The sequence below is a fragment of the Rhamphochromis longiceps genome, linkage group LG4 (genome assembly GCF_057381845.1).
Source record: "Rhamphochromis longiceps isolate RC_006_pf linkage group LG4, R_longiceps_female_GT1.1, whole genome shotgun sequence".
Lineage (NCBI taxonomy): Eukaryota > Metazoa > Chordata > Actinopteri > Cichliformes > Cichlidae > Rhamphochromis > Rhamphochromis longiceps.
In genome coordinates, this window is record NC_140560.1 from 6,373,943 (window position 1) to 6,399,800 (window position 25,858).

At 40.5% G+C, this 25,858-nt stretch overlaps 3 protein-coding genes across 3 annotated transcripts in view; 1 reads left to right on the top strand and 2 right to left on the bottom strand.

The window, feature by feature from the left end:
- cln3 (CLN3 lysosomal/endosomal transmembrane protein, battenin) overlaps nucleotides 1-25,691 on the bottom strand; it is a 47,763-nt gene extending 22,072 nt beyond the window's left edge. The window contains exons 1-3 of the mRNA XM_085403042.1: nucleotides 25,524-25,691; nucleotides 24,750-24,835; nucleotides 23,395-23,467 (exon numbers count right to left, since the gene is read on the bottom strand). Coding sequence (XP_085259168.1) covers nucleotides 23,395-23,467; nucleotides 24,750-24,835; nucleotides 25,524-25,675 — 311 coding nt within the window. The 5' untranslated portion in view covers nucleotides 25,676-25,691. The remainder of the gene's footprint in view (nucleotides 1-23,394; nucleotides 23,468-24,749; nucleotides 24,836-25,523) is intronic.
- Nucleotides 10,302-13,789, top strand: LOC146670925 (tryptase-2-like). Its single transcript, XM_085405091.1, has 5 exons — nucleotides 10,302-10,375; nucleotides 10,568-10,748; nucleotides 11,281-11,543; nucleotides 13,197-13,333; nucleotides 13,580-13,789. The coding sequence occupies exons 1-5, from the start codon at nucleotides 10,321-10,323 to the stop codon at nucleotides 13,787-13,789; spliced, it is 846 nt and encodes a 281-aa protein (XP_085261217.1). The 5' UTR covers nucleotides 10,302-10,320.
- Nucleotides 14,935-21,357, bottom strand: LOC146670926 (battenin-like). The gene is made up of 4 exons (XM_085403045.1): nucleotides 21,112-21,357; nucleotides 15,340-15,395; nucleotides 15,197-15,265; nucleotides 14,935-15,071 (listed from the first exon to the last, which is right to left on the bottom strand). The coding sequence occupies exons 1-4, from the start codon at nucleotides 21,287-21,289 to the stop codon at nucleotides 14,982-14,984; spliced, it is 393 nt and encodes a 130-aa protein (XP_085259171.1). The 5' UTR covers nucleotides 21,290-21,357; the 3' UTR covers nucleotides 14,935-14,981.
- Nucleotides 25,692-25,858: the final 167 nt, after the last annotated feature.

The window sequence follows — 25,858 nt, forward strand, 5'->3', positions numbered from 1 at the left end:
GAAGATGGCCCCAACTGACCGAGTGCTCAGTGAATACCTCAGGCAGCAGAAACCCAAGAAAGAGGAGGGAGACGAGGAACCATCATGGAAGGACAGGCCCCTGCACGGTATGTACCACCGGCAGATAGAGGAGGTGGCTGATATCCAGAAATCCTACCAGTGGCTGGACAAAGCTGGACTGAAAGACAGCACAGAGGCACTAATCATGGCAGCACAAGAACAAGCTCTGAGTACAAGATCCATAGAGGCTGGGGTCTATCACACCAGGCAAGACCCCAGGTGCAGGCTGTGTAAAGATGCCCCAGAGACAATCCAGCACATAACAGCAGGGTGCAAGATGCTAGCAGGCAAGGCATACATGGAACGCCATAACCAAGTGGCCGGCATAGTGTACAGGAACATCTGTGCCGAGTATAACCTAGAAGTCCCGAGGTCAAAATGGGAGATGCCCCCAAGGGTGGTGGAGAATGACCGAGCTAAGATCCTGTGGGACTTCCAGATACAGACGGACAAAATGGTGGTGGCTAACCAACCGGACATAGTGGTGGTAGACAAACAGAAGAAGACGGCCGTAGTGATCGATGTAGCGGTTCCGAATGACAGCAATATCAGGAAGAAGGAACACGAGAAGCTGGAGAAATACCAAGGGCTCAGAGAAGAGCTCGAGAGGATGTGGAGGGTGAAGGTAACGGTGGTCCCCGTGGTAATCGGAGCACTAGGTGCGGTGACTCCCAAGCTAGGCGAGTGGCTCCAGCAGATCCCGGGAATAACATCGGAGATCTCTGTCCAGAAGAGCGCAGTCCTGGGAACAGCTAAGATACTGCGCAGGACCCTCAAGCTCCCAGGCCTCTGGTAGAGGACCCAAGCTTGAAGGATAAACCGCCCGCAGGGGCGTGCTGGGTGTTTTATATATATATATATATACCCTCAAGCTCCCAGGCCTCTGGTAGAGGACCCGAGCTTGAAGGATAAACCGCCCGCAGGGGCGTGCTGGGTGTTTTTTTTTTATATATACATATATATATATTAGGGGTGCAACTAGGGCTGCCACGATTTGTCGACTAGTCACGATTACGTCGACTATCAAAATCGTCGACGACTGATTTAATAGTCGACGCGTCGTTTGAAGCTTTGTAAGATCACAAAAGACGCAGGAATAAGTGGCAGGATTTAAGAGTGTAATACCGGACTGAAACAGAAGATGGCAGCATTGCATGTACAAGGATGTCAGCTACCGTTAAACCCCGAAGAAGAAGAAGAAGAAGAAGCTGTGTCCCAGAATTCATAGCGCGGCCCAGCGCAGTTTCCAACAATGGCGGCAGCTAGTTAGTTTTAATGTTACTCTTATTATTCTTTCTGGGTCACAAAATAAACGTTTAACATATTTTCAGGCGAGAATGTAGCTGTGTAAACCTCAAATATCTGCTCAGTTTATCAGGACACCACATATTTTCAAAAGCGCTCCGACGTTTTCGGAGACATCTGTTACCCACTAGCTCGTTAGCGAGCCGGGGGCTAGGCTCACTAGCACCGTGAGAACACCGGACTCCCCGCAAATCGTTTTCAAACCCACCGCCGTCTTTCGCTACTCAGGTTAAATATATATATGAGTCACTTAGATAACTTAAAATGTTACTGTTTGGCTTTTTTTTTAGTATTTTATTTGTTCCTGAGTAAATCAGTTTGTCTGAGATTAAAGTTATAGTTTTTACACAGCTGAATAAACGTCAAGCAGACAACTGATTATCAGAAGTTTTTTTTTTTTTTTTTTTTCCAAAATCTTTATTTAAACATCAGTACAATACAAAATGGAATTAAGCAGTATTACAATAATGGTGATGTACTTACAGAAGAATTGTATGCATAGATAAACAAATACAAGAACAGCATTCAAAAACAACAATAGAAACATGCTAGGGGGAAAGTAACTAATCAAGCCAAAGAATAAAGTGATTGAAAGATCTTGATTTTTTCACAAACACCAATAGTTTTTATAGCTTTTGGGTTAGTGGAGTTCTTAATAGAGTTAAGATACTGTACAAGTTCAAAGGAGAATACATAGAAAGAGGGATGTCTTCCTAAATATTTGGACTTGTGAATATGAAATTTAGCCATTAAAAGTAACAAGTTAATCATATATCTGTTATCAAAATTGAATTGTTTTTGATTTTTGTGCAGACCAAACAAAACATATTTCCAAAACAGTACAAATCCTTTAAATATATTTTCTGAAATAAAAACACATAAGCTCTGCCAAAAATCTTGTACAAGGTTACAAAACCAAAAAAGATGTGTAGTAGATTCCTTGGAAGTTTTACAAAAGCTACAGCTTGTATCAATGTCTAATTTGAATTTGCTTTGAAGATAATCTTTAGAAGGATAAATTCTGTGTATTAATTTATAAGAAATATCTTTAATTTTGTTGGTAATTAAAAACTGATTAGGGAGTTTCCAAACTTCGTTCCACATAATACCATCTGACAGCCGGTTCCAGAAAAAAATAACATATGGTAGCGTGGTTATGGTACTCTGAAATAAAGCTCTAATCGATTTATTGTTGTTTTTAGATTGCTTAGAAAAGCAAATCTTGCCAACAAAAGTTTGTATGGGAGATGTCAACGGCCTGTGGAATGAAGTGATATTAGGTTGATTCTTAAACAGCATACAAACCCCTGATGGTATTGAGCCAAATACTTTGGTATAATCATGATGATTTATAGCTAAATTGAAGTGTAAACAAAATTCTTCATAGGAGAAAAGCATACCATTTGAGTCAAATAATTGGTTGACTAAAACAATGTCATTCCTAAACCAACTATCTAAGAAGAGAGATTTTCTTTTAAATAAAACATCCTTATTATTCCAGATATAATAACTGTGTGGACTAAAGTTATGCTTGTAAATAAGGGTCCAAGCTAAAAAAGCTTGACGATGAAAAGCAGAGATCTTTAAAGGGATTTTATCAATATCAAAATTACAAGTAAGGAAAAATTCAGTGCCACCTAACTTAGAAAACATGAACACAGGTATAGCATTCCAAATGGAAGTAGGATTAGTAATTAGATTCCTCAACCAATTTATTTTGAATGTGTTATTTAAAGTGTTAAAATCTAACACATTAAGTCCTCCGTTGACATAGGAGTTCATAAGAACTGTTTTTTTAATGTAGTGTGTCCTATTTTTCCAGATAAAGTTGAAAATTAACTTATCAACCTCTTTTATAAGCTTTTTATCAAGGTGCAATGCCAATGCAGCGTATGTAAGACGAGAGATGCCTTCTGCTTTAGTTATTAATACTCTGCCTTTTAACGACAAATCTCTTAAGAGCCACTGATTAAATCTGTGTTTGAGTTTCTCTAGAATAGGATAAAAATTTTGAGTTATTCTACTTTCCTGGTTCTTGGTTATTATGACACCTAAATAACGAACTTCTTGTTTAAGTGGAATGTTACACAAAGCTGTTTTCGAGCAGTCTTTTATCGCCATAAGTTCACATTTAGGAATATTCAAGTATAATCCAGAAGCTTTGGAAAATATGGAGATTGAGTCAATAGCAATAGAGATTTGATGTTCATCTTTTAGGAATAATGTAGTGTCATCCGCTAACTGTGTTATGAGTAAATCTTTGCCAATTAGCGATATACCTTTTACATTGCTTGATTTCATATGGTTAGACAATAGTTGGGCAATTAACAAAAACAGGTATGGAGAAATGGGACAGCCTTGTCTTATCCCTCTTTGTATGTTAAATCTGGGTGAAGTACCGTTTGTTAATTTAATACTGCTGTTACTGTTATGGTATAATGTTTTAATCGCTGTAGAGAAGTAAGAGCCAAAACCATACTTATCCAGAGCTTGAAATATAAATTCATGCTCCACCGTATCGAAGGCCTTGTAGAAGTCTAAAAATAATATGAAACCATTGCAATCTATGAGGTCAGAATAATCCAGAACATCTAAAACCAATCTGATATTGTTAGTTATGTGTCTTTTGGGCATAAAGCCAGATTGTGTTTCATCAATAACAGAGTCAAGAACCATCTTAAGTCTGTTAGCTATAATTAGAGCAAATACTTTATAATCATTATTTAGCAAGCTAATCGGTCTCCAATTATCAATCATTAATAGGTCCTTATTAGGCTTCGGGATCAATGTAGTCAAACCTTGATTCATCGTAGTGGGAAGCTGTTGGTTTCCTATGCTTTCTGCAAATACCTCAAGAAGAAAGGGAGACAACTCTTCAGAGAAAGTTTTATATAATTCAGCAGTAAGACCATCCGTACCTGGAGATTTATTATTTTTCAATAGCCCAATTGCAACTTTAACTTCTTCTAATGAGATGGGTTGATCACATAATATAGATTCTTCTTGGCTGATAGATTTAACATTCAGCGATTCTAAGAGATGATTTGCATCTTCCTGAGAAAATGTAGAACTATAAAGTTCCTTATAGAAATGACTACAATATTTAGAGATTAATCTGTAATCCTCTGTTATAACTCCATTTATCATTAATTTGCTAATATTATTTATACTTGAGTGTTTCTTTTCTAAACTGAAGAAGTAATGGGAGTTACGCTCACCTTCTTCAAGCCATTTAGATCTTGATCTGATAAAAGCGCCTTTTGCTTTGTCTGTGTATAAACGATCTAATTTATCTTGTAATTTAGCAAGGTTCATTTTATCCTCTTCAGTTAAAGTGTCAATTCGTTTATTAGATAACTGTGTGATTTGAGAAATTATATTTTCTTCCTCCAATCTTTTGGATTTTGCATTAAGGCTGCCAATCTTTCTTAAATATTTGCCAATTTCAAATTTTAATAATTCCCAGTTATTACCATATTTTAAATCTTCTTGAGCTATAGACCAAAAGTTTGAGATCAGTTCTTTAAGATCCTTTTTCACATTGTCTTTTTGTAATAATGAGCTGTTGAGTTTCCAGTATGTAAATTTAACAACAGAAGAATTAGGTAGAGAAGTTAGATTTATTTTAATATATATGGCTTTATGATCTGTTGCTGGAGAAGGCCAAGCACCTACATCTATGCTATTGCTGTCAAAGCTCTCTGAGACTAACCAAAAGTCTATCCTTGAATGTCTCGAGTTAGAATTGTTGCACCAAGTAAACATTTTGGACTGAGGAAATTTGAATCTCCAAATGTCTGTAAGTTTCAGGCGTACCATAACAGCCTTCAATGTGGTATTAATTCTTTTCAAATGTCCTGGAGGAAATTTATCTAATTCAGCATCCATAATACAGTTAAAGTCTCCACCTAGTAATAATTTTGCATTTGGAAATTTATTTAACCAGCTAGATATTTTTTTTTCAATCGTCAAAAATAAATGATCATTTTCTAGCTTCGTGTTAAACCCATATATGTTAGTAACAATTAAGACTAAATCATTATATCTTATGACTTGACATATGTAATGACCTGCAGAATCACATTCTGTATGTAAAACATCCCCATTATATCTGTTTTTTAGGATTGATACCCCAGCTGATCGTTCAGTTCCATGAGATAACCAAATAGAATTTCCCCATTGAGATCGCCAAAAACTAACATCGTCGATAGTAGAGTGAGATTCTTGCAAAAACACAAAGTCAGATTTAAGTTGCTTTGCATAAAGAAAAGTGGCTTTACGTTTTAAGTTGTTACGAAGACCCCTAGCATTAATAGAAACAAAAAACAAAGAACACAAGTTGACAAAGAAAAGATATGTATTAAAAAGTAAATCGAAGATAAACTTTTTAACCTAACACTGAGATCAGCACTAGAATATGAGAATGTTCACAGTATAGAGTAAATATATATAAAAAAAACTTTAGACGCCTAATAAAAGCATAACAAAAAAGGTTTTACCTATTTAACAGTAATTTGGCTTTTTGCTAACACCAAAGAGCAATTTAGACAGCCAACTATTAATATCTACAAATATCAGGCACATCAATATAAAGAACACCTTGTAAACAAACCTGAGAAGAACTAAGGGTCAGGGAATATTGAAGAGTTTATGTGTGAACTTCAGCACCATTTACAAAGCCTCGACCTCCAATAAAGTAAGCAGACTTCCCTTCTTCACGTGCTTTCTTTATAATGGGCCACAGCTTCAGTCTGTTTTCTTTGTCCTCTCTCGTCAGGTCTTCAGTAAACCTCAGATGATTATTTTGAAGGAAAGTATTATTCTTGGCAGCTTTCCACACCGCATCACGAATTCTTCTTGAGATGAACCGGATGATGATCCCTCTGGGTCTCGGGTCATTTTGTTTTGGTTTCCCCACTCGATGAGCGATGTCTAAGACCTCTGAAAACTTTTCCTTCTCCGCAGGTAGAACCGTTTGGCATATCCCAATCGCCTTTGCGCGCACATCTTCCTTCTCCAACTCCGGTACCCCATACAGTCTCAGATTCCAACGGCGGTTGTAGCGTTCAACTTCAGAGATGCGTTCGTCACATTTCTGTGTAAGCGTTTCGTTTTTCTCAACCCTTTTCTCAATGACCATAATCTTATCACTTATGTCCTTTAAATCCGTACGAACTGTTCCTACCATTTCTTCAATTGCGTCACTTCTGGTGTTGATCAGATTAATCAAAGTGTTGACCGCATCAGCTTTCAGGGAATCGTCATCAGAGTGACTGGTAGACAGTGTTGGTTTTTTTGCCACTGGAGGCTTGGAAGGCGTAACTGGTAGGGGTGGAAATTCTTCTTCAACCATCTGCTGACACTCCATTTCTCTTATGTAGCTATGGTCGCTAGCTAGCATGCTAGTTGCATGTGGTTTGCCCGAGTTACTCAGCCTTTTCTGAGCAGATTTCGACATGTTGTTGTTGCAGAATTTGGTTTCAGGTTTAGCAGGTTTAGTGTGTTGATCTTCAAAAAAGTCTTGAAAGTTACAGAGACGTCAAATAAGCGTTGTAAAAATGCTTTATATCTTTCTAGTGCTGAGAGCTCGAAAAGACACTCCTCATCACGCCGCCATCTTGCTCGGCCCCCAACTGATTATCAGAAGTGTGAGATGCTCCAGAATATACTCCAGTGTCCTGTTATATTTTAGATAGCAAGGAGTTTATTAAACTTCACCGAAACAATCTGCAAATTTCATTAAAATTTAATAAACTATCATCTTTTCTTTATTTTTAGTTAGCACAGACCTTAAACACTTAAAGCTGTAAGCTAATGATAGTTATATAAGAGCAGATGCTGCTGGTGCAATAAGCTGTAGTTTTACGTCCAACGGATGATGATCTGATTAGTCGACTAATCGCAAAAATAATCGGTGACTAGTCGACTATCAAAATAATCGTTTGTGGCAGCCCTAGGTGCAACGATACACAAAATTCACGGTTCGGTTCAGTTCGATACTTTGGTGTCACGGTTCGATATTTTTTCGATACAAAAAAATGTTCATGCCTTTTTAATTTGTCATTTATTAAAATTATAAATATATATTTTAACTCAAAAGTACAGTTTTAAAATTTAACCCTAACTCTTGTGCGTGTTTTTTATTTTGACAGCGAATGCGTACCTGCGGACCACTTATGTGCAGCCCTGGTTATATAGCTCATCATAGCACAGCCACAGAAATTATTTTGTCCATGAAACCATAAAGCTGCACTTTCTTTTTGCCTTATAGTCTGATTTGTCATAACTTTTCCGTTTTGTGGTAAGCTTTTCTTTGGCTGTCACTTCTTCACTCTGACCTGTCTTATTTGGCTCAGCAGAACTGAAATATATATCCTGATGCTTTTACACACGCACTCACATAAGCTCAGCGATTCTCTGCGCGATCAACCTCTCACATGTTTAAGCTTGCTGCGGGAGATTTCACTTGTCATGTTTGCGTAGTAAGCTAACGATTAATAAGACGATGTCAGAGGAATTGGTGCGCAAATTATCATCACTCACCAATCAGTGCTGTCTGAGCGATTGCAAAGTGAAAGCAAAAAAACAAGCGCAAATTCAAACGCGATTTCAATATGTCACATATTGACAGTGGCTCACCGATGCCAATGACATAATTACCCAGCTACATTTCCGAAAGAATGCAAAAGCATTGACATATATTTTTCCTTCCTACAATAGCCCGACGGGCAGGGCAGAGATAGATTTTGGTAGCTCGACTGGAAAAATCACTAGCCCCTGGACGTCGGGCTAGGGATATTGCGAGCCCTGTATCTGATTGAGGAATCATGCATCTTTGGAAAAGAGAGTTTATTACAGAGAAATGGCTCTTTCCAAAATAAAAGCTATACTACATGCTTCTTCTGGGCTATATTCTCAGCAGCATATTAAACATATCAGGTCCCCATAAGGAGACTCATGTGCTAACGGCTGTCTAAATGACTCGGCTAAAGTTTGTAGCATGCATGCTTGTTGTTTTTGCACTAGGATGATGTAAATGTGCAGTCATATTCGTTGTGTTCCCACTAGTGCTTTCAGGTTAATCTCGTTGAAATGACGTTGCCACAACACGGCAAATCTCCGTTAACGAGCTACCCCTGATCGCCCCGTGCATGGGGCTAGACGGCCAACACGTTAACGAGCTAACTGCGCTAACACACTAGTTCCCACCCATGTAATTGAGCATTGCGTGGCACATCCAACATACTGTTTTACTTTAGTCCATGACGCGCTTACCTTCAGGGTCATATGTCACATGAAAAAACCAAAATAATTCCAAACGCCAGATCTGAATGAGGGTGGGGGAGGTCCATGTTGCAAGGAGAGCTTAACTTCTGTCTCGCTAGCTTGCCCTGCGCTCTTCCTTCTGACGATGCTGTCTGTGTTGAGCGCTCAGTGGATCTGCGCTCGACAGTGCAGCCTAGGCGGAGTAGTCGAACGCAGATTCACTGAGCGCTCAACACAGACAGCATCGTCAGAAGGAAAGTTGATGAAATAAATTACAAATTTTGTATTGTTCGATACATATGCGTACCGAACCGAAAGCACTGTATCGAACGGTTCAATATCGATACGAATATCGTTGCACCCCTAATATATATATGTGTGTGTGTGTGTGTGTGTGTGTGTGTGTGTGTGTGTGTGTGTGTGTGTGTGTGTGTGTGTGTGTGTGTGTGTGTAAAAGCTGAAAAAGAAACATGTGTAGTTGTAGCAGTATCCAGTGTGTTAAGTGGATGCGTTGTACAGGGAGCCACAGGCAGGAAAGATTTCCTGTGTCGTTCAGTGGTGCTTTTCGGTAATCTCAGTCTCTCACTGAACGTGCTCCTGTGACTGACCAGCATGTCATGGAGTGGGTGGGAGGTGTTATCCAACATTGTCTTTATCTTGGACAACATCCGCCTCTCTGACACCACCTTGAGGGAGTCCAGCTCCATCCCCACAACATTACTGGCCTTACGGATTAGTTTATCGAGTCTGTTGGCATCTGCGACCCTCAGTCTGCTCCCCCAGCATGCAACAGCATAGAGGATCGCACTGGCCACAACAGACTCGTAGAAAATCCTGAGCATTTTCTGGCAGATGTCGAAGGACCTCAGTCGCCTCAAAAAATAGAGACGACTCTGGCCCTTCCTGTAAAGTGCTGTGGTGTTTTTAGCCCAGTCCAGTTTATTGTCAATGTGTACTCCAAGGTATTTATAGTCCTCCACAATGTCAACACTGACCCCCTGGATTGAAACAGGGGTCAAGTGTTTCCTGGTCTTCCTGAAGTCCACGATCAGTTCCTTGGTCTTTGCCACGTTGAGCTGCAGATGATTCTGCTCACACCACGTGACAAAGGAGTCGACCACAGCCCGGTACTCTGTCTCATCAACCCTGCTGATGCATCCAACCACCGCATATTTTATATTATAATATAAAATATATTAATGAACCCTGTTCACTACAGTCTGTTTAACAATATAAGTAAAGATATTAGACATTAGCAAAACACAGAGAACAATTTTAAAATAACATCAATATGAGATCATTTCAGTGGAATAGGAGAAAGCAATCCCATAGTTGATCTGGTTTAACCTTTTATGCCTTACACTTTAACTCTATCATTACAATTTAAGTGGAAATTAAACACAGCAGTAGCAGGTAACTTTTCAAGCACACTGTGCCACACAAACAGGTCTGCAGTGCAGATAATGAAACAATAGAGGTGAAAACCTTGACACATTGGAAAAATGGTCAACCAAACTCTTCAACAATTTTTCCACTGTATGTTAAAATCGCATGTACATTTTTTTAGGTGTGGTTTGAGATGTAAAGGGCGGGACTAATGATAGTCATCTCTCCAGCAGTGCATATAAAGCTGCACTTCTTCCCCCCTCACCACACAGAGGTACTGCTACACTGTTCTTCATCACGGCCATGGCTTTCTGCAAACTTCTGCTAACTGTGTTGGTACTGCTGCACAACAGTGGTGGTGAGAGAGAAAAATGCTGAACCTTAATTTCCCAACTCCAGAGCCCAGATTTCAGAGTGCAGCCTCGATAGACTGATGCTCTAATGTTTATCATCCATTCTGAGCAAAATAGCAAACAGCTCTTACTTTGATGGGATTTAATTTTCTTAGATGCCTCAAACTTACATCCAGCATTTTGTTTGTGTTTTTCAGGTCTACTGGGAAATGAAGTGAGGAGCTCCATCATTGGTGCAGAGGATGCCAAAAAGGAAAGTTGGCCATGGATGGTTCACCTCAACATGACATCTCATGATTCGAAAATGGTGAAATGGGGCTGCGGCGGCACCATCGTTGCAAAGCAGTGGGTGCTGACTTCTGCACAATGCGTGGCTAAGTAAGTCTGTGTGTGTTTGCAGAAACGTGTCTCATTATTTTTATGAACATCCTCCAGAGCAGTCATAACAAAAAAGCTTCACACTGCATGTGAGTATTTTGGGGGAATAATTACTCATAGGGACCTTCACTGTTGGCCAATAAAGACAAAATCATTTCAGGACACTTTCTGACAAGTGTCCTGAAATGGTCTGACAAGTTAGGTGAGTGGGCCTAACTTGTCAGACTTGGAGGCCTCAGTCAGTATTTAAATACACCATATGCACATTTCAGCACCTTAAGCTGTGTTTTTAGTGAGTAGCTGCATATTTACACACCCAGCAGACACCGCATCAAGTCCAAACTAATGTAATGTTTACTCCACTGCAGCTCCTTTTCTTTTAATTCCTGCCAACTATGAAAAAACATGCGCAGCCCTTTAAACTGCTGAATGCACCAGTGTCCACAAAACCCATGTGTAGTGTTGTTTTGTTGAAGGCTTGGTCATTCCAAAATACATGAGACTTAATGTGTGTGTTTCTCTTGTCATGCAGTTATGATCATCTTCGATCGTTCGTTGTTATCGGCGCATATCAGCTGCAAAAGGCGGCTCACCGTTACATGGGTATAGCCAATATTGTTCAATACCGAGACCTGGGCAACAGCAACTACGAAAATGACATTGCTCTGATCAAGCTGAGGAAACCGATTACATTTTCAAAAGATGTTGCACCAGTGGCTCTGCCTGACAAGGATGACACCTTTGGTCCATCATCTGAGTGTTGGATGACTGGCTGGGGGGAAGTGGGAAATGGTGGTAAGTTAAGCACAGAAAGTAGGCTTTAAAGTATACATGCTGTATCAAGGCAGGCTCACATTGTACTCCATTGTAATTATCCATACCGTCACCAATAAAACAGATGTTTATAACGTGCAAAGCACTTTACAGATAAGAAACATCACTGAGGAGCTAAATCATCGTCAGAAGTTTTATTAATTTGAAAAGTGATTTGAAAATGAAATTCCAAATGTTTATATTGAATACAGTGTGTATAGAAAAAAAAGAATTATTTTATTTGGACTGAATTATTCGTTTTCATTGATAATGTTTCGTTTTTTTGTTTTTTTTGTTTGTTTTTCACTTGTTTTTTTTTCTTCTTCAGTTTCAGACCTTTGAGCCCGTTGTGTGTTGTGGGCGTGTACAAAAAGGAGGGGCGGGGCACATACAAATGATTGACAGCTCCAGTTTTACCCCAGCAACAGAGAATATTGTTTTCTGATTGGCTGGGCTGAGCTGAGCTATAAACTGGAGAAGAATCGAAGACTCGACCTCAAATTCTAGACATCATTTTCAAATTTGAATCCCCCACTGTAATAGAGTGAATTGTTGCCCCCCAGTGGTAAAATACAGAAGTGCTTGTTACAGGGCTAGTTCTTGGTTGACCAACATAACAAAAAAAAGGTAGCTTGTGCACCGCTAAGAAAAACAAGAAGTTTGTGTGTGATGTCCTGCTGTTCAATAAAGCACGTATCGCGTCCTTCTGTCCTGATCTTTTCGAAGAGCCTAATCCAGAATATCACATCCACCTTAATACATCTATAATTTCAGTGTATATCAATATGGTCCATCACAGGCTCATCAGAAACCGTATGTCTTTATTGTTCGGCTAGTGCTGGCAACATTCATTGAAGGAGCGCCATCTTTAACCAAAGGCCTCATTTTTAACTTTTAACGAACACGACACAGGAGCTGTCAATCATTAGTTGATTTGATACATGCCTACAAGTCTGAAGCAGAAAAAAAAGACCTGAAATATGAAAAACGGGTTTGAAACAAAATTTTTTGATTTATAATAAAATAGGCAGCACGGTGGTTAGCACTGTTGCCGCACAGCAAGAAGGTCCTGAGTTCAATTCCACCATCAGGCCGGGGTCTTTCTGTGTGGAGTTTGCATGTTCTCCCCGTGTTTGCGTGGGTTCTCTCCGGGTACTCCGGCTTCCTCCCACCGTCCAAAGACATGCAACTTGTGGGGATAGGTTAATTGGATAATCCAAATTGTCACTAGGTGTGAATGTGCGAGTGAGTGTGAATGGTTGTCTGTCCCTATGTGTTAGCCCTGCGACAGACTGGCGACCTGTCCATGGTGTACCCTGCCTATCGCCCTATGACAGCTGGGATAGGCTCCAGCGCCCCCCGCGACCCTGAAAAAAAAGGATAAGCGGAAGCGAATGGATGGATGGATATAATAAAATAAAGAAATAGAAGCCAAACCCCCTGAAACTATAAAAACAAAAAAAGATTTGCTTGAAAAAATAATTCATTCAATATAATAGTTTTCATTTAGTGTTTGAAAGACATTTTTTAATTTGTTGAATACCAAAATGTAAAATTTCTATTTCAAATCACTTTTTCAAATAAAACCGATTTAGCAAACCGTCACTTCCATACTTTTCCTGTGTGTCCATGCAGTACCACTGCCTGATCCAAAAACCCTTCAACAGCTGAGGATTTCCATCATGCCTCGGAGTACCTGTAACGAGACATATCCTCAGATAGCCCGTAATACACTTTGTGGTGCCAACAGGAAGGGAAGGGATGCCTGCAAAGTGAGTTTTATTTTATATGAGTTTTTTAAACTCTTTTTTTGCATTTAATTGAATAGATGATTATACCTTTGAAAACACTTGATTTATCACACATGAAGTACTTTAGTTTCACTCAACTGAAGTCACTTGACAGCTGTAGTTACTAGTTACTTTTTAGTGTATAATTGAATCTGCTGTGTTTTAAATGAGACCTAAACAGGAACAAAAAGGCCACACTAATCAGTGTTGTGTGTTTCATTTCCACAGGGAAACTATGGTGGTCCCCTGGTGTGTCGTAAAAGGGAGAAATTTGTGCAGGTGGGAATCATGAGTCATGGGAGTCCTGGCAGTTGTGGCCTCGCCAACCATCCTAGCGTCTATACCGAGGTTGCAAAGTATCTGACCTTCATAAATGATTACGTCCACTTGTCTGAGAAACCTTCAGCTTTCCTGTATTGCAAAGTCACTGCCTGTTAATGGAAGCTTACCCTGATTCAGTTGCCAGACTTCATTGCATTAAAGCATTACTTTTAGGTCCTTTTTGTAATTTGATGAATTCCTGTTCATGCTTTAATAAAAGACACTGATGACACCTGCACATCCATAGCAACACCTTCATCAGGTACAGAGTTTCATTACTTGTGTGCTAATGTTTTGGTCTAATTTGTGGCATTTTAATAAGTCTATACAGTAACTTCACCTCAACCAGTGAAACCAGCAAAAATTGTACTGACTTGACATGTAAATATATATATATGTATGTATTATTGTGTAAAGTCTTGACCAGGCCTTACTTTCTTCATGTTTTGCTTCCAAGTAACCTAACTTTCTTGTCATTTTTTAAACTCTCTCGGCTTTCTGAAGATATTTTAAGGTTTTTCTTGAACACTGGCTTCTTTTTCACTCATTTTCAGTCCAGGCCTTATACCTGAACAGTTTTAGAGGCAAGTTTTGTTTGTTAAGCCTTCTGACACTGACCAATGATTCATTTCAAAAAGGCAACCAAACTAAAGTGACATGTATACTTTTGACCCTGCCTCTGGTAGCTCATTCCCCAGACTGACCAGTTTTGTAGGTTTTGTTGTCGTAACAAAAACAGAAGTGTCCATAGTAGAAGGAAAAACACATTCATTTATTGTTTATTGCTTAATTACTTTGTGTAATATGAATGTCCATAAATATGTTTTTTATCAGTAGGAAAAGGTGTAAAACTTATAAATATACAGTTAAAGGTGCAAACTGTATTCTTGTGCTTGTTTGTGGTGAGCAGCAGATCAAGCAAGGTAGGTATTATAAATGGCTTCAAGTGCAAATTCAGACACTCACATTAGGCAGATTAGACACACATATTTGTGTGTACACACTTTGAGCACAGCAGCCACAAATACTGATGTTCAAATCTATTGTTTGTAGTGAGGAGCCAGTCAGAGAAAGTTGCAGGTCAAGCTCCTCTACCTTGTCAAAAAAAGGGAGCAGACTCTGATGCTGATTTGTATTTTATTCTCATTTCTCACCTGCAGAACACTGAGAATCCACACTCTCCTGATCTTCACACAGTGCAGAGAGGATCGAGAGAGCAGTACACCAAGCTGGTACAGAGTCTGATACCTGAGGATGCAAACAAGAAACAAGTAAAGCTGCACACCCCAAACAATCTGCATGAAGTCATTCATACTGAATACTCTCTGTAATGGATCACTGACCAGCGATACTGAGCTGCATGGGTCAGGAAAATATTGTGGAAGAACAGGAGTTCCATCTTACAGAGAGGGAAAAAATATTCCTGGTTCAATATTCTCACAACATCACACAAAATCAGAGCCAAGTTTCACTAACAGCATGCAGTGAGCTGAGTGTGCTGCTAGAGGGCATCAGAGGACTCACCAAACCCTGGTTGATGAAATACTCGGTTAAGTAGACCACTCCCAGTGGAAGCACAAACCTCCACAAGCCCTGCTCACAGAAATCAAGTTCAGTAACAGTTTGGCTGAACAGTTTCAGATCAAACAAGTAAACGGTGTACTTACTCTGATAACAAACAGTCTCTCTCTGAAACTGAGAGGCCCAGTGGGTTGGTCCTCTGCTACATTGAAGAGGAAGAGAACATTATTTCCCAATAAGCAACAGAACTTTAAAACGACAATTCATTCACATAAACTGTGAAGTTCCACAGCAGGAGATGAAGTCAGCAGCCTCATGTTCACTGTCTTTGTTAAGTGTTAACAAACAGTTTGCAAAAAGAAAGCTGTGATAACGTGGTCAGAAATTACAAATCATTGAAACAACGGCTTGTACTTTATGCTGAATGAATTTCTGGGTACTAAATGATATGTATGCACATAGCAGCCTCTCACTGAGGCCACTGTAAAAGGTGACAACTATACAAACTTTTGAGGACGAATAAGAACCAATTGCCAATACACGGAGCATGACGTCCGAGCGGCATTGAGGAGAGTGAACACAAGGAAAGCGGCGGGGCCAGGCGGCATCACCGGCCGTCTGCTGCGCTGCTGTGCTGACCAGCTAGCAGGTGTGTTGACTTACATGTTCAACGAGTCCCTGGCGAAGTCTGTGGTCCCCACATGCTTCAAAAGATCCACCATCATCCCTGTGCCCAAGAACAGCAAACCCTCATCCCTGAACGATTACCGGCCAGTTGCACTGACCTCGGTAGTAATGAAGGTGTTTGAGAGGCTGCTGAAGAACATCATCTCCTCCTCCATCCCAGACACCACAGATCCGCTGCAGTTCACCTACAGATCCAACAGATCCACAGAGGATGCCATCGCCCACGTCCTACACACCACTCTCAGCCACGTGGACAAGAAACAGGGTAACTATGTGCGAATGCTGTTTGTTGATTACAGTTCAGCGTTTAACACAATAGTGCCCTGCAGACTGTTCACAAAGCTCAGGGATCTGGGACTTAACAGCCGTCTGTGTGCATGGGTGTTGGACTTCCTCACTGGCAGAACTCAGGTGGTGAGGGTGGGCAGGTGCTTCTCCAACAGCATCACCATCAACACAGGAGCACCTCAGGGATGTGTCCTCTCGCCACTGCTCTACTCCCTCTACACTTCAGACTGTGTGGCCACCCATGGCTCCAACACCATTGTGAAGTTTGCTGACGACACAGTGGTGTTGGGTGCCATCTCCAACAACGATGAGGCGGCCTACATGGATGAAGTGAAGAATCTGGCATTGTGGTGCCAGGACAACCACCTCCAGCTGAACGTCAGCAAGACCAAGGAGCTGGTGGTGGACTTCAGAAGGGGTCAGCACAGAGACTACAAGCCCATCATCATCATCAATGGAGCTCCAGTGGAGAGGGTGCAGTCCTTCAAGTATCTTGGTGTCCACATCTCCTCAGACCTGACATGGGCTGCCCACATTCAGGTCCAGACCAAAAAGGCTAGGCAGCGCCTGTATCACCTACGACAACTGAGGAAGTTCAGGGTCTCTCCAAAGATCCTCAGGATTTTCTATACAGGCGCTGTGGAGAGCATCCTCACACAGAACATGACATCGTGGTTTGGGAACAGCTGTGTGAAGGACCAAAAAGCTCTCCAGAGAGTGATCCGTACAGCAGAACGCTGCTGCAGGATTGCTCTCCCCCCGCTTCAGGACACCTACACCAGGAGATGCCGGACTAGAGCAGCGCAGATACTGAAGGACCCGTCCCATCCTGGCAACAAACTGTTCCAACTTCTGCAATCTGGTAGAAGGTTCCGCATCTTCCGGGCAAGGACAGAGAGACTCAAGAGGAGCTTCTATCCCCAAGCCATCCGTGCCCTAAACACACACACCCGCCCTCTCACATCATCTATAATTGACTGAGTCAGGACTCTTCCAGACACTAAACCAAGGCACAATGTACATTTCAATTCCTTTAATTTTAAATATGTTTATATTGTCTATCCTGTAAAATAGTCAGATGTCTATTCTTATTAATGTACAGAATTCACCTGCTTCACTGTGTGTTATACTTTTATAACTGTGCATGTGACAAATAAAGAACCTTGAACCTTGAACTGAGTATTATTATCAGTCACATGAGCGACTCCGGCTACAATTTGGCCTCATCAGAATCAGAATCAGAATCAGAATCAGAATCAGAATACTTTATTAATCCATGGATAAATGTAAAGCTGCTAGAATGTGCCAGAGCAACGCACTGCTACTTTCTTCTGTCCTGACGAAAAAGAAGATTTGGTATCAGCTTTCAATCACATGACAGAGCCAAGAAAGAATCTGAATGGTCAAAACTGTCAATTGTCAAACTATGTAGAGCCAGATCTACTAAAGAGGCCCAGCGTCAGCTGAGCAACCCAAAAGCCTGGACAGTGATTCCACATATGGTTTTATTGTGTATATATTTCCCTTTTAGAGCACAACATTATGAGAGGAGACAATTTAAATGAGTCACTCAGCCACGAGATACTTATGTTAGCAGATTGCATCAAATTTAACACTGAAATAATTCTGTCCTGATGAGGTCGTGACAGCTGCGAGATGCATCAGTTTATCTGGAACGAGAGAGGGAGATGTTATCATGACGAGTACGAGTGCAGCTCGAAGCCAGGAGAGTAGTGAACGCGCAGTGTAGCTCCTCAGCAACTAAGCCTCATTAATAATACAGATATTTTATTGTAACAGTACTGAAGTGAATTTAGCGTGGAGCAGTGAAAAGACAGAGATACACATTAACATGTGTCTTTTGTTCATCACACAGCTTACACCCACACACCCACAGTCACCTATAACTGAACACACACACATCTAGACAAAAACAAAAAAATGTCCAACTGTACCCTCATACACACAATAATAACATGGACCGAACCACCACTCACAACCACTAGCACTTTATATAGCCACTGTAGAAATTAGCCACATATCTCACTGATCTAAACTGCACTACTGTAAATTCTGTACAGACAATCATTCTGTATGATAACAATTATAGTTCTACAACTGTTTATAACTTGTATAGTTTCATATTACTGTATAGGTCCAGAGCAGGTCCACTGCCGGTTCAGATAGAGGTAGAGGAGGTGGAGGTGGTCAACAAGTACAAGTACTTTGGTCTGTGGGTGGACAACAAACTGGACTGGTCATGCAACACAGAGCACCTGTATAAAAAAGCCCTGAGCCGACTGTACTTCCTCAGGAGGCTGAGGTCTTTTAACATCTGCAGGAAGTTCCTGAGGATGTTTTACCAGTCGGTGGTTGCTGGAGTACTTTTCTATGCTGTGGTATGCTGGGGGAGCAGCACAGCAAAGAAGGACTCATGCAGGCTGGAGAAACTGATCAGGAAGGCTGGCTCTGTGGTCGGCATGAAGCTGGACACTCTGGTGACAGTGGCAGAGAAAAGGACACTAAAAAAGCTGCTGGACATTATGAACAATGCTGGGCATCCTCTGCACACGGCCATTAACAACCAGAAGAGTCTGTTCAGTGACAGGTTGCTTCTCTCAAAGATAAGAACCATCAGACTTAAAAACTCCTTTGTCCCACACGCCATCAAACTGTTTAACTCCTCTCTGGAGGGGAGGGAGGGGAAACAGGAGGACAAAGGAGGGGGGGGGGGGGGGGCAACTAAGCTGTAGTGCCTTTTCACTGTGCAATACTTTTTGTTAATATCCAACGGTGCAATAGACTTCAATACTTGAAATGTGCCATTCCCTTGTATTATTATTCCTATTTATTCTATTTATCCCTTTTGTATTCTCTTTATTTATATATGTCTCTGTATTTATATATGCGTATGGTATTCTGCTCACATTCTGTAACTTCTGTCAGTGCTGTGTTTTTGGAAACCGAATTTCTCGGAGGAACCCACCCGAGGGATTAATAAAGTTTTATCTAATCTAATCTAAAAGCTTGAATATTTATATCCTGTTCATATCCTGTACATAGCTTGTACACTCACTACAGCCTGTACATACTTATAGTTATAGCATATTCATAACATACCTTCATACCGTGTACATTGTAACATACCTATAATAGACCCATTTTTGTAATATATCTATATTATTGCCAAAGCACTTCTGGATGGATGCAAACTGCATTTCATTGCCTTGTACTTGTGAGATGTGCAATGACAATAAAGTTGAATTCTATTCTATTGCACATTGAATTCAGCTTCATACTTGCAAACTCTAAATAACCTCAGCACCGTCTCCCAGTTAACCCTGCTCTCTTAATAAGCTGTCAAATTATTCCAGGAAACAACAGTCTCAGCTTCCAAGACCCCAAATCAAAAAACTGTTAAAACCTGTCATAACACTGCATTTGTTTTGTTGGTGCATTACACGCTCCCTCTTGGAAACAGTTCATTATCCACTTCTCTTAGCCCCGCTCAAGTTTGAACTGAATTGGCTACACAGTTGCTCAAAAATGAGCACATTAGAGTAAATTATCACACCCTTCACACACACTCTTCACTCTGCTGCCTTCTGGCAAAGACGTACTGGAGCATTTGGGCCCTCACTGCCAGACCGTGAAACTGTTTCTTCCCCCAAACGACTACTGAACACTCACACTGGACTGACACACACACACACACACACACACACACACACACACACACACACACACACACACACACACACACACACACACACACACACACACACACACACAAGTACGCACACCTTAATGCATCAAGCTACATTTTGCACAAAGCTCAGAGTTTTTTGCGCAACCAGCTGTCACTGATGCACATTTCTGTTGCACTGTTGTGTCTGTATCGTTCTGTTCTGTCTGGTGCTGCAATGTTTTTTGCAGTTTTTGTATACTTGCACTTTATGTAGTCCTGTGTTGATTGTCTGTTACATGTTATATATGTAGCACTATGGTCCTGGAGGAACGTTGTCTCGCTTATTCTTTTTATAGGAATCTGTTGTGGAAAACACAGACACCTTTTATTTACATGTTAAGAACTACCATGCAGTAAGTGAGGGAGAGAGGAACATGCATAGTTTAAATGGAGGCAGTAAGAGAGTGAGGATGAAGCTGCACAGATGACTTTCTGCAAGTGAAACTAATGTTTGATCGTGTAGTCAGTTATAGCTGATTAATATATGTACAATGTCAAAGAGGTCTGTTGTTGTTTAGACTTCAAATAAAATAATAAAATAATAAAGTGAGCCCTGTTGTGCAATTTGCAATTTTAAAATTTGGGCTATAAACCTGCTGACTGACAGATTAATAACATTACTTCTACCTTCTTAGCTGAGGTAAATATAAACTACTGTTGTGCTTTAAATACCTTTTCACTGTTTTCCATCTGAGCGACTCACATCTTCCCCTAAGTCATGACCTCCTTTTATCAATTTCAATAAAGATGTAGAATAGTGCGTTTCCTCTCACCATGTCAAACAGAAACTGACACGTGTTGATGACCATCTGATTAGATAACAGCAAAGCAACGCTCTGGGATCTTTCAGGCGTGTCTATTGGGCAACAGTGTAAAGTCATCATTGTAAGAAAACGTGAGTGTCTGTGGACAAACTTCAAATGTAAATGATTTTATATCTTCATCATATTTGTTGCATCTGCCTTTTTGTGCAAATTATTGCTTAAAATGTTAAAATTCATGTATTCTTATGGAAAAACAAAACTGGTGTCATGGAGGACTCAAACACTTACAGGAACTCATGTGTTCGTGTTCAGTTAGTAGATATATCAAACAATGAAACAGAGTTTGTCTTTACAGGATTTGGTTGCTGAACTTTATTTAAATTTCAGTTTATTGCTGATTTCATGCTACACCCTTCTAATGTGACATTTACCTGTGGTGGAGCTCTCGGGCTCCTCCTCGTCTGAACTGTCCAGAAGTTGCTGTCTGTCCTCAGAGACCAAAGCTGCATACTCAGTCTCCTTGGTCCTCCACTGAGGTAATGAAGGTGGACAAACCAGCAGGAGGAAATAGCTGGTAAAATTGTTGGGATGAAGAAGACGACAAATCATTTTGTAAGTTTCAGCTTCATTTATACGCAGTTTACAGGGAAAAAGTCTCAACAGGAAATACAAACTACATCCTGTCAATGTCTCATTTGACTGAAGTGAACTGGAGTCAACTGAACTCAATTAAAGTGACTATTTGGCCACCACTTCACCTCCACAGATGAAAGCATTGGGCTACCTACACCTTAGACCTACAGAAGCTTAATTCAAAATTGGACCCTTGTTAAGTCTCACTGTGGCATGCAAAACTCTAAAAATGATGAATGGACTAACTGTCTGAGCTTGGAGGCCAGCTTGGATGAGCCCTGAGTAAAGGAGGGCTCCAATAAGACCAGCAGCACCAGTGCCTGAGCCCCAGCCTTCTAGTACACTCCTGGAGCAGACAGAAAACCACCTTTAATGTTCCAGAGTAAAAATAAAAACACAGTTGGAAGACCATTCACAGCTTCTTAAACTGATTTGTGACCAGGACTTTATCTGCTGTGAGTCTAAGCTGTAAGCAGGATTACTGTTAGAAGGAAATTTGGCTGATTTTCTTGAAGGTACTATTAAAAAGCTCTGTCACAGCTGGCTGCCGGCAGAGCCCGCGGGCACGCCACTGCAACCCCCTCTGGCCTCTGCTCCGTAGCTGCTGGGTGACCTCTCGTTTGGGGTTCTACTCAGCTCTTCCCAGGAGGGTGGCACGGTTCCCCTCCCCCTTTGGTGGTCCTCCTCGGGTCCTTGTACTCTGGGGCCTCTGGATATCTGGGGCCTGGATCTCTTCCATACCTGCTTGATCCACACAGGTATGCACACAAGTGTACACACGGGTATTCACAGACGCGGACTACAGCTTTCTTGGCTGCTGTATCTACTTAGTATCTACTGTTATCTACTGCTAGCTAGTTTATTGTGATGGTGCTGTTTTTTATTGTTTTACTGTTTTTTTTTCTCCATACAGGTGATCCAGGTGTTTTGTTTGTTTTTCTTTCTTTCTTCCCCCCTTTCTCACCGTCTCTTCTCCCCTTTGGTTTTCTTTCTCTCCCTCTCTTTCTTTCATTCTTTCTCCCTGTCCTATCCCCCAGTCATGTCTGTCACGTTTGTAGCAACAGAAAATAAATTCATAATTATAATAAAGGTCAATCAAATGGACCAATATGGCAAGGCCATGATGCTCCACTTGGTAAAATAAATCCGCTTGGCATCTTTCTTGGCCTTAAGACAACAATTCTGATGGCTAAAGATCCAAGCGGGACAAAAGAAAAAAAAAAAACCTGATTGAAATAATGGGCTGAAACTGGATCGTTGTGGTCGGTTGCAATTACAACCGAATGCTTTCTGCAGAAAAAAAAGAAAAAAGAAAAGAAAAAAAGCTCTGTCACTGTGGATCTTGATATTTAGAGTCAAGCGCCCAAACGACCTAACTTAATGGAAAACGTCTGATATCAAGAATATCAGATTGATAACTCCATAACTTTTTTTTGCAACCCTGTAGCAGTCCATCTGTTCTCTGCTAGGCGTCATCACAGCCAGTTACTGAGGCCAGCTAAATTTGTGCTGCTGATGTCTTTAAATTATCTGAAAGGTCATATAACCTACTCTGTGGTGGAGAAAAATCTGCTGGTTTGTGTTTTTTGGTTTTTTTTAGTGTGTAATTTATTAATGAGCAGGTGTGTGTGTCTGTGTGCACAAGTCATGGAGACAGCACTCCAACCTCTGCTTGCTTCTGGCTCTATAAAACACTATGATGCTCCAGAAACAAATGGGTGACATCAGGGAGAAAATGATGAATGGAAATTTGTGTAAAATTCATGCAAATTTTTTCATCATGCAGGAACTTAAAGATTGTGAAGAAAGTAGAATTTCAAAAGTGCAAACTTTACCCTACACTTTGTCACAGACCCAAGTCATTTAATCTGGACAAGCTCTGTTTGAATCTTCAATAAGAGAGCAGCAACTGAATCAGAATCGTGTTTATTGCCCATGTATATGTGCAAACACATACAAGCAATTTGGTTCCGGTAGATGGTGACTCCCAAGCACTGCAATGTAAATCACAACAATATGTAAACAACACAATAGACACACAAATTCAAAATTGGCAAAAAGAATGAGTGAAGAGTGTTTACCTGCTGAAATATACTGTTAGAGAGAGGAAGGACAACTCTCCCAGTCCTGAGCTGATACTGGCAAAGATCACTCCTGCAAACACAGCAACAGAGAACGTGATCAGAGAGAGCAAAGAGGAAGAATTTATTCTTTTGTTTGAAGAACAAACTTCAATAAAAAGAGCTCATTTACAGGACCTTTGTGGGCAGTCACAATGGTTGCATTTTAGTTACTGGTGAACTGAATCGAATTTAGTTGCTCTTTACTGACTTATTTTATTCACATAGAGGTCTGCTTGATTCTAACAGTAATGTCTGAAATAGCGTTGGCTATTAAAATACAGCATTTCTAATGCTACTGCGAATGATATTTTGACACAGTCCACAGAAAACACTGAACTCTCTCAGTTGCAGAGAGTGAGCACAGATCTAAATTACTATTTGTGCAAGCATTCACCTTTACCTACTGATACAAATATCAATGCTTAATTCGCCCCTCTTTGTGATGTAAAATATCATTTCCAGACTCACCTCTCCACTGTGTTATAAAATATTTCACTAGCTGGGCCCTTTACAGCCTATCAGGACATTTCTAGCAAGCAGGGGCCATCTTTGCATCTGGTATCCAGCTCTTCCAGTAGATCTGTGGTGCCAGTATCACTACTGCTTTAAATTAAATGTAAAATGCCAGTTTGGCCCCATATCAGCAAAAAGTCCACTCATCTTTAAAGGTTTACATGCATACACAGCCAGCAGGATTACTATAAAAACACTAGTACTAGTATCTACGGTGGCAGCCTTTAGTTTGGGGCTGGTATGTTTGGTGCCTTGGATCACCTGCTGCATTACCTTTAGACTCAGCATTTCCTGAAAGCACTCCCTCATCCACTCTTTCACTGGTACTTTTCCAATCGACAAAATGTTGGTCATCTTCAATTTGTGATTCCAGCAGAGTACTTTGTGGAGTCATTCCAAGTTAAATACAAACTAGTACACAGAAAAAGAGCAGGACAAACAGGGTCATTAAAATGGCTCCATAGCTCATCATGGGACATGCCGAAAATTCATCGAAGCATTATCGCTGTCCCGTAACCGACTGCTGATTCATATTAAACTGCCTACTTCTCATAAATTCTTTGATATGTGTATTTGACAGAAGCGTGAACTGGTACGATAAATGATTATTTATAGCAGCAGTAAAGCTCTATCAAGCTTCTGTGGAACAACCACAGATGCTCACAGTAGATAAGAAGAAATTAAACCGAAGAAAATAACTCAAAGTTTTATCTAATCCACCTTCTAAAAGCTCATCAGAGCCATATCAGACACCCTTAATGATAAAAGATCTGATCTGAATTATTAACAGGTTGCTTTACCGAGAATACTCATCCACACAGCTGAGGAGAAGGACACCAGGAGGAAACTCGTTGCTGCCATGATGGCACAGAACAACACTCGAATGCTGGGATAAAAGAACAGGAATTAACCAGGAAAGCTGGAAAGCACCATGACAGCGATGTTTTTATGCAGACAGCAAGAAGAACTCAGTCTGTTAACAACTGACTTCCTGACTATATCACACACAAAACATATAAAGTCCAATTTTTCTTTTCTTTTTCAGCTCTGATTAGTCAGCCGGGGCCACTGAAACCAGGCACAGCCATTAACCAAGTAGGTTTGTTTATTGCTCCAATTTCATATGTTTGGTCACTGCTAAGCTCTCATTCATAAATTTAACATACATGAAAACATTAAAGCCAGACGAAAACAAATGGAGATCATTATTGCCAAAAGACATCACAGCAGCTCAGCAGCAGTACAAAAAGAGCGCCAAAGGTGGGATTGAGTGGAAATAATATGCAAATAAAACAAAGTTCTTGTTGTTTTCTTCTTCTGTCTCTTTTTTTAAACCAAACTCAAACCTCATGTTGCCAGTGGGGCTAAAATCCTGACACCTGATACAAACACACTACTGTAAAACAGGAAGGACGTCACAGTTTTTGTCATTTGCAAGTTTGTCAAAGAAACAACTATTTGTTTATTATCAGTGCAGTGAAATCAGATCGTACCAATAATGTGAGTGATGATTGTTAGTTCCTGTAAAAGCACAGCAAGTGGAAACAAAGAACAGCAATCAAAGTAATAATTACCCATAAGGCATTTTGTGGATCACAAAGGGAGCGAACAGTTTGATGAAGAGTGTTGGTAGGATGTCAGCTAACAGCACAGCCTGCCAAGAAAAATGTAACAACTGAACATCTGTGGACACAAATGATACAGCTTGTAGTTTCTGCCACACCATCCATCCTTATGCCCTCCTTCACTACCATCCATCAATCTCCTCTGAGGTCTTCCTCCTTCCTCTTTTCCACTCATAAAAGCTGAGAAGTTCACTTAACCCTAAACATAGAACGACTTTGAAACGTGACCACTGCCAAACTACACTGCTCAAAAAATAAAGGGAACACTTGAGTCACACATCAGA